Genomic DNA, 9,410 nt, shown 5'->3' on the forward strand with positions numbered 1-9,410 from the left:
GAGTCTGAATTGTTAAAGATTTCATATCTTTTACTAAATATACAGCTCTAGTGCTTTGCTGGGTACGTCAACCTCAATTGCTTTTTAGTTAAATAAAACATATTGCATTGCATTGCTGTAGAACCAGGCTGCATACATAACTTTGGCCTCCAGGGTTTTTTAAACTTCAGCTCCCATCATCCCCAGCTACAGGGGCCAGTAGCCAGGGATTATGGAAGTTGTAGTCCAACAGTTGCAGGAGGGCCAAAATTGGGCAGCCCTGCTCTAGATTTAGTTTGCTTTGAATGCTGTTTGTATCTAAATTAAAGACTTCTTTGGAAATCAAATGTAATTTAAGAGTTTCTGTTATATAAATGTCATTTCCCTGCACATGCATGAGAGTTGCTCTGCTCTAGTAACTCAGAAGGCATTGCACAGCCAAAAAGGAGAGGTGCATTAGTGGGTCAGTAAAAAAAAGACGCTGAGAACTCATATTTTTTTTTAATAGCATGAAAATACTGTTGCTCTGTCAGGGTAAATAGATTACAGTAAAAAGTAGAGAGTAGAATTTTGAAGAGCGTTGTTTAATTCGGATGTTACCATCCTATGATAGCTACAGGAAGCGAATCAGATTGCATGCTAGGGACTGTTTTGTGTTCATCTAATGTCTGAGCAAACAGTATTCTCATCACAAACTTACATTAAGCATATCTAAGTCCGCCCCCCCCCAATAATATTTGCAGAGGCAGTTGGGGTAGTGGTGGTATTTTTTTGCTTTACTGAGATGGTTCATACCAAAGTGTACCGAGATGTATTTTTGTATTTGTCCAGTAAATGTTTCTATTTCTAATCGTGTTGATTACAAGGCCATCAAGAAAGCTATGCTCTAATTGGACTGTTTGAAGTAAATATCATTTGTTAGCTTGTCCCAAGCCATGCAATAAACTGAGCAAAATCCTTCAGTTCAGCTCTTAAATTAAGCCACTGCAACTCAGCATCTGCCCACTGAACAGCATGTTTGGAAAAGCTAAAAACTGCTAGCACAGTACCTGTATTAGATTAATGTTAAGCTGAGCACTATTTTTTTTGTCATAATGTAAGTTGTACTTTGATAACGGATGTGCAGCTTTTCCTTTTATTTGTGTATGAGAAAATGCTCACTAAATTTTCATATAGACATTCAGATGACATGTTCAGTTCCTTATATTACTTGGCTTTGGCCTGTTTTGTCTATGCTGTAAAAAAAGGGAATATTCATAATCATTATATGGAATCATTATATGACTGCCTTCTTGCCATTGCCATATTTTCTGGGTCTGTTAAGGAGATATAAATAGTGTAATACAACTAAATCTCAGATTAGACAATAAATTCTTTATCATGTGACTGACAGGTAATAAGTATCCGTATTAACTTTAGAAAAACTGGATGTCTGCATAGAATACTCCAGTCTTGAATGTTTACCTCATGTTTATAAAAAAGATTTTTTTCAGCCCCTTCCTTTAGTACTGTGAAAGTGTGTGCTCTCTTGTTCTGGAAAGAGTTTCACAAGTTGCTCAGGATGCAGGCCCATGAAGAGTTGCTGGAATAGGATTGGAGAGAAAACCCTAAGGTTTTTTTTCACTTGGGTGCCTAACAACTTAATGTGGTTATTCAAGCATCTGAAACATTTTGTTTGAAGTTATAGCCCCAAAAGGTAATGGAATAGAATAGATTTTCACAAGCATTGTAAGTGATTTGAAAATAGACATGCCACTAAATCTTAATCTTTTAGTTAACTTTTTTCCTGTTAATATGTAGCTTTAGAAATTATGCTTTAATAGACTAAGGCATGGTGGATGGAAACTTTCTGGATAAGAAATAGTGACTTATTAGAAGGCATCTGACTCTATTAGTTTGGGTATTATTTTGTGTTAGCCTATTTTAGCCATGATGACCAGCTGATGTATAGTGCAGAGGTGTGACTTCTATCAATGCAACTTACCTTGCTCTTAGTCAAGGGGAACTGAGCACACATAAGGCTTATGGAAACTTGTTTGTATCTTTTGAATTTAAACAGAGTCAGCTATGCTTATAGCTCCCGTTCCTACTTGCCACAAAAAATACATGAGGTCTAAGATAGCTTTGGTGTTTGGAGACACAGAACCAACCTTCAAGCCTAGTGAACAATTTATGTGTGGTGGGTGGGTGGGTTTGTAAATTGGTCGATAGGTAGATACTGGGACTGTCCTGGGTCTAAGAGCATGGGCTGTTTGGATTTTTTTCACAATACTGTAGGAGACTTAAGAACATAAGAACAGCCCTGCTAGATTAGGCACAAGGCCCATCTTGTCCAGCATCTTGTTTCACACAGTGGCCCACCAAATGCCAGGGAGACTTAATAACCACAGTGTTATATCATTGCAAGATTGCAGTTTATCAGACTATACTCAACATCTCAAGCTAGAGTTCAAAGGCCTTTTTTAGTGTTGATGTCTCTAATACAAGTCTGTATACTACAGGTGGTAAGAGAATAGCACTAGTCATATATAACCTTATGACTGCGTAAGCATTTAAGTGTTGCACTGAACTGGGCAGAGAATGTGTTAGATTGAAATGTATGCACCTGTATAATAGGAGCAATTGGCTCTGAAATAGAGATTACAGAGGATTTCGAGCACTTGAAGTAGGATTGTATGGGAGCAGACATTACTTAGATTATCCCATTGCTGAAACTAATTTTTGTTTCTAATTCTCTTCCAGGGTTTTCATGGTCCTTATCCCTTTGGACAGTCTTAAAAACAAAAAAACGGGTATCGTCAAGAAGAAAATTTTGACAAAGAATGGACTTGGGAGGGAGGGGGTGTTCTTATGGCTTATAGAAGAAATGGCATGACCCCCCTTCTTGATCTCCATTTCCTTGGATAAGAAGAAAACAATAACTTAAGACTAGTTGTTTCCAGAAAAAAACAAAACTAAACTAAAGTATGCATGTGTGAATGCTGAATTTCCTGAGTGCTGCTCAGTGCTATGAGAGAGAAAAATACACCGTTTTGTTTAGAAAGTCATTGTCACCGTTAATTAGGTAGTTTTAAAAGAATTTTTTTAAAAAATTTAAACGGAGAAGCCATCTCTTTTAAAAAGAAAAATTATTTTGCCTACAGAGCGGTTGTAGTCTGAGCAAATGTTAATTTTTTTTGTTTCTTGTTCATAACTTTTTTAAAAGGGACAGCGTGCATTTTGATGGAGATGTGCTTGCTATGAAATGGAAGCTTGCTTAGCATTTTCTTGGTTAGTGCAGGTGCTGTTTGTACATCAGGGTATTTTAATTTGTAGCTGGATCAGTATCCAGGTCCATGAATTTTAACATCTATCTTTTCAAGTTATTCGCCTTTAATCTGCTTTGGTATCCTCCTGGGCATGGTGTGTGTTAGTCATCTGCTAGGTTTTTTAAAAAAAGAAATATTGGTAAAGTTGCTCAGACCCAATTTTATTATTCGTGGGCAGAGTGAAGAAGTGGAGAAAGCAAGATAATGCAGGAGGTTTGTCTTCGGTGCATTTTTTTTCAAAGTGCTCTCCTGTTAGACTCCAAAGTTTGACCTCAATGGTTACCATATTTAGATATTCCCATGTTCACTAATATAAAGTAACTGTCGTTGAGACAGTTATACATGTATATGTCAGTCTTGTGCCAAAAAAGATTTGATTTCTAGAGTGGTAAAACACCAATTCTTAAATTTTCATGTCACTTCTAGGTATAAATTTCACATCTCAGTTTTTTTCATTAGTGTAACTTCAGTTTTTTATTCTTCAGTAATCATAAATACAAACCTTGTTGGTAGAGACTAAATTGCTTTGAACATATGGGAGGAAGAATCATCAGCTGCCATCCACTAATTTCTTTTGTTCATCAGCTTTTTTGTTCTCTTAATCATGGTTTTCCAGACGTGAGTGAGTGAGTGAGTGTGTGTGTGTGTGTGTGTGTGTGAGTGAGAGAGAGAGAGAGAGAGAGAGAGAGAGAGATATGAAGTGTTGCTTTCTAGGTCTAACTGTGCAGCCCATGAAGAATGATAGCCATATATAGCGGAGACCAATCTGTCCAATTCCTTACATAGAAGTAGCAGATAATGGTCTCTCAAAATTATTGGGTGTTGCATCAGTATAAGACTGAAAAAGAGGAGAGTAGGAGGGGGCTTCTGTCTCATTCAGAAACTTGAACTGGGCCACAGCAGCCATCTGCCAAAGATAGAATAATATGCAATGCCCCCTTCCTCTCATCTCGCTTAAAAGACCAAACTGCCTACTCTGAGAGAATATTAGGCGTGTGTTTATGTAGGTACTGATGGGGCTATGTAGAATTCTTAGTCTGGCACGAAGCAACATATCCCAAGTTAAATGTGTATAATTGAAAGGCCCTTTTTGATACTGTTCACAGTTCTATTGCCAACCAGAACATAAGGATTGCACCTGCAGAGTCTAAATTGAGGTCTTATTGGCATACTAGGGGATAGGTATTTCGTTATTCAGTCTTCTAGGGCCAACTGAGAATCTATTTTGATGTTTGCCTGGGGTGGGCGGGAGGGCATGTATAATTTCTCTCTCCTGCTTCCAATCTAATTTGAAGAATGTATTTTATTTCAACTTTGCCATGAATGCTGGGAGGGAATTTTTAATTTTTTAATTTTTTTTGCAAAGAATTACTCTTGAGATAGCAAATCATGGAGGTGTAGGAACTAGGAAAAAATCTCCCTTTGCTCCTTGGCCTTGTCACCACCATGGCTCTTCAAATACATATCACCATAATATAGTCTTCTCCAAATGCAGAATAGATATAGGAACTGATTATATATAGAATTAGCCATGATTATGGATTTCAATTTTTTTCCTGCTCTGGGCAAGCAATTTCCTTGATAGGCAAGTAAAATGACTGAGTGGATTGTGTGGTTTCTGCTATCTTTTGTTGCTGCTGCTGTGTTTGTGTGATTGCTCTGGTGGCAACATTGGAAGTCTCCTAGTGGTGATGACTGACAACTACCAGACCAAGTTGGAATTCCTTTAGTTTTCTTTTGACCAGTTATTTGCAAACTTTGCCCATCTAAACTGTTGGTTCTGAAGACTGTAATTTTGTTTTTCTGTTTGCAAAGGGAAAGCTGATATGCATTGCCAGTGACTGTTCTCTTACAGCATATAGGGGTGCCTCCAGGTCATCTTGAATGCTGTCTCCTCTCTTGAGTGGAGAGGAGTGAAGGACAGTCATTCCAGCAAAGGTGGCAAAAACCAGAGCCAGTGCCCAGGTGGGGTTGCAGTAAGCAGTCCTGAGATCTATCAGAGCATAAACATTGTCTTTATCTCCAGAGATGATCTCTGTATAAATAGTTGCAGAGGGCTCATACCTGTTCACGGGTATTTTGATTCGGGTGATAATCCTTTCAATGATGACAATAGAAGGATGTTTAAATTACTTAAATCTGCCTCTGGTTTCTTTTCCAAATAAATATTTTTCCCATGATAGAAGATGTACTTTTATTACTCTCTGAGCCTTTTCTGACTCGGACAAGTTGCCATTACTTTTTAAAGCATTTATGATTATTTTGAAGCTCTGCTGTATAAATAGCTGATGCTGAAATCATGTTGATTGCTTAAAGATAGCATTTTTAAATTGAACAGATAAGGAGATCTTGGTGCCTCGGCTTGGGTTTTAAAAAAATACTCAACTCTGTCATGGCCATCATGGCATCATATCCATGGTATTATGGACTACCACCTTCCCCCATGCCTCGCTCAACAGATGGCCTGTGACTTAACAACTGCATGGCAAGCAGAAACTCAGTAGATGCAGCTGCTCTTAGTATGAAAGTATAACAACAGACAGTCACACCTAGTCAATAAATCCATGTCATACAGTTCTTAAAGGAAAGGTGGCAATGCTAACAAATATCTGGGTTTAAAGCTAATTTGGGGGGCAGCTTCAGATATGATCTTTTCCATGTTCAGATCTAATCTTCTGTAAGGGAAACATTAGCCCTATTCAGACTTTATTCCCAAAATGCACTGATTGTCACTAAAATGTACATTTGAAATGGCCCCCAATCTCATGTAACTACAGTAAAACAAACCCCCATCTTCAAATGTGACAGGGTATATGTGACTACAGTTTCCTTTCTTTCTTACAAGGTCTTAAAGCTGTAAAAAATACTTTGTGATTGAAGGGTCTCGGCTCACTTACCAAAGTGATTCTGCTTTGTCATGGAGGAAGCTAAACATGAATGACTTGTTGCTCATGCCAGGTCCTATTCCTGATTATAGAAACACAAATGCTGATGGTTCCTCCCAAACTTCAGCCCACTTAATGTAGCAAGCGCACTTGGCTCTGGTCTCCTGCTATCCCTAGGGACTCATTCTGGAAGAAGTGATGATGGATTCCTTGTGGGAAAGAAGCAGTTGTTATAATTTAACAAAGGGATAATTTGATTTTCACATTACTAGCACTTAAGTTTGCAGGATTCGTTTTTGATTTGTTTTTTAAGATGGGAATTTACCCTAACTCAACTTATTGGGTTTGAAAATTGCTGGTAACCTCTACATCTGAGAATGCGACTCTAGCCTGGGATAGAACAGCCCTCAGACTTCTCGCTGGGATACTGGACTGGCTTTAAGCCCCTCTGGCTGGAAATAAACTTATTCCTGTCTAGGGATGGGTATCAACCCTGTATAAGGGCCTACGTTGTTGACCTTATTCTGGGCAGGTGAAGGGCGTATCCTGAAGCTTTGGGACTTTTGGGGAATGTATACTGAGCCCATCCCCAGCTGGGGATGAGTACATCTTGAATCTCTGTAGGTACAAGTGTAGCCAGAGTTCTCTGGGGCTGAGAAATGCACGCTGTCCCATGTCTGGGTTTCCATTGTTTTTTTCTCTTGTGTGAGTGAGTGGTTGATTCTGCAGCCTGTCTTTATTCTCTCTGGGGGGAGTGCATGTGTAGAGCAGGATGGTGTGTTGCTTCATTGAGTCTGGGAAGAATTCTGTAATAGCACATTGTGGGGGAAAACAAGGCTTTTTCCTTAATGTATAAATGAATATTTGTATGATTAAATTAACACAAAACAACTCATGTAGTTGAGTTTTTATTTAATGAGCAAAGGTTGATCCCACAGGGGGCGGGGTTCTCCATGGAAATAATACTAATTTGCTTTTCTTGCCCATGTTTTTTGAGAAGCCATGCAAACAACTGAGCCAAGAAACCAATGTACTGTAAAGGATGCTGGATGGTGACCTTGGAAGATCTGGTTTAATTCCTTGTTCCCCATGAAGTCTCTCTGTGTGTCCTTGTTTTTTAACAGATCCAGAGAAAATTACCTCTAAAACTGAGATACATTAATACAATGTCCCACTTCACTGATTGACTGAAGATAGATATATTCAAGTAAGGAGGTAAACAATCAGCTGAATATCTCTGAAGACACTGGTACAGGGTCACACTTGTGCATTTGCAGGGGGACCAGCATCGGCCTTCAATTTTGCTATGCTGGAGTTTTCTTCAGCTCCTTCTTAGCATAGGGCAAGTGAAACCGAGGGGATCCTAGGAATGGTTTCTTCTGTGGCACTCAAAGCCCAATTAGATCAGCCTTAGAGAATCTGAGCACATAATTATTCGAGTAAAACGGTGCAATTTTAAATGGCAAAGCAGGATTTGAGCAGGATTGCATGGCACTGCCCATTGCTAAAATAGTATTCTGTTTTAGGGGCAGAAGTGTAAAGTTGGGGTAGAGACTATAGAAGTTTGTTAAAATGTTATAAGTTTGATATTATGATACTGGAAAATATAGCAGTTGGTTTACCTTGGCATCTGTCCATGTATGAACATTGCCTAGAACCCACCTCATAGACAACCTTGTATATTTCTTATACGATGTGCAGGTTAAAAAATAGCATTGACTCTGTAAACTCGAAGCTGTTACTTGTTTGCCTAAAAAGAATAGGTGCCTTTTTTCTCCTCTTGCCTTTTCCCTGGCAACCAATAAACTTTCTGGCCAGGAATTTCCAGACCACCACAAGTACCAATTTCAGCTGGTTGAATATCTCAGTAACCATTATTGGAGGGTAAAATGGCTATCTATATGCCCCTAAGTGTGTTCCCATCAGGATGGAAGCTAAGTGACTTTGTATCATTTTCTCACTCTTGTTGCACTGAATTGTAGACCATGGAACAGTTGTATTAAAAATCTATATGCTGCACTTGACTTTAGCGTATGTTGAATGCTATCAACATATAGTAAGTTATCAGTTCAGCCTTGGGTTTCTGTTATGAAGCTACAGGAGGGGGTTGATACTGCAGATCACTTTTGTCACTGGCAGAAGCCAACAGCCTATTGCAAAATTCAGCTGGGTCACTGACAGCAGTACTTACTGTAAGTGACTCTATCCCTGAGATTGTTCTGGTATCCTATTGTTTTCATGAGTCTTGTTAGGGTAGACTGTCCAACTTCTAGATGCCTTTCAGATAATTCCTTCCAAAAGATCATGGGAACATGGAGATCTTATTTTTCAGAAGGAAATTAACTGATTAGGATAATGGTGCCATGTTAATACCCCTCTAATTAGCACACCTCTTTCCAAGCCAATGCAGAATACTAGCTCTAACAGGTCAATCTTCCTGAACTGTTGGCCTCATCATATACAGTAGAAACACAGGAAGTTGCCATATACGGAGACAGTCGATTGTTCTGTCTAGCTCAGTATTGTCTACACAGACTGGCAGCGGCTTCTCCAAGGTTGCATGCAGGAGTCTCTCTCAGCCCTATCTTGGAGATGCCAGGAAGGGAATTGGAACCTTCTACTCTTCCCAGAGCAGCTCCATCTCTTACTTGGAATATCTTACTGTGCTAACACATGTAGTCTCCCATTCAAATGCAAACCAGAGTGGACCCTGCTTAGCAAAGGAGACAATTCATGCTCGTTACCACAAGATGTGCACTGTAATTTCCAGTGTTGCCTACAAAACCAATTAAGGAACCAATACCCAACAAAATCCCTGATATATCGTTTTGTGTCTAATTCCAGTGATGCATGGCCTTATTGGATTATTTACATTCTAGGTATACCTGATAACTGCATTTATGCACAATAGTTAGTCCTTGGAACGCTGGTTGGGTTGAGCAATGTGGACAAGCACTTACCCAAACAATTCTCCCAGCTAGGTCACAATCATGCACGTGAGATCAGTGGCTGCATTAGATGGGTAGTAGACGTAGATGGGTAGTAGTAGTACCACCATCACGATGTTAAGCAGCAGCAATAACAAATCAGAAGGCATCATTCATTCCGAGATGGATACGGAGCAAGTCAGAATAATATATATGCCTGACTTTTATCTCCATAGTACAGTACCCCCACCACTTACATCGTGACCCTAGTAGGCTCTTCATCTTCCTTCACTGGCCCAAAACTTCATCTT

At 39.2% G+C, this 9,410-nt stretch overlaps 1 protein-coding gene across 1 annotated transcript in view; it reads left to right on the top strand.

Annotated features, from left to right (window-relative positions):
• Nucleotides 1-7,063, top strand: part of ILRUN (inflammation and lipid regulator with UBA-like and NBR1-like domains) — a 66,050-nt gene extending 58,987 nt beyond the window's left edge. The window contains exon 5 of the mRNA XM_053244020.1: nucleotides 2,722-7,063. Coding sequence (XP_053099995.1) covers nucleotides 2,722-2,757 — 36 coding nt within the window. The 3' untranslated portion in view covers nucleotides 2,758-7,063. The remainder of the gene's footprint in view (nucleotides 1-2,721) is intronic.
• The last annotated feature ends 2,347 nt before the right edge of the window (nucleotides 7,064-9,410 follow it).

The sequence above is a fragment of the Hemicordylus capensis genome, chromosome 4 (assembly GCF_027244095.1).
Source record: "Hemicordylus capensis ecotype Gifberg chromosome 4, rHemCap1.1.pri, whole genome shotgun sequence".
Lineage (NCBI taxonomy): Eukaryota > Metazoa > Chordata > Lepidosauria > Squamata > Cordylidae > Hemicordylus > Hemicordylus capensis.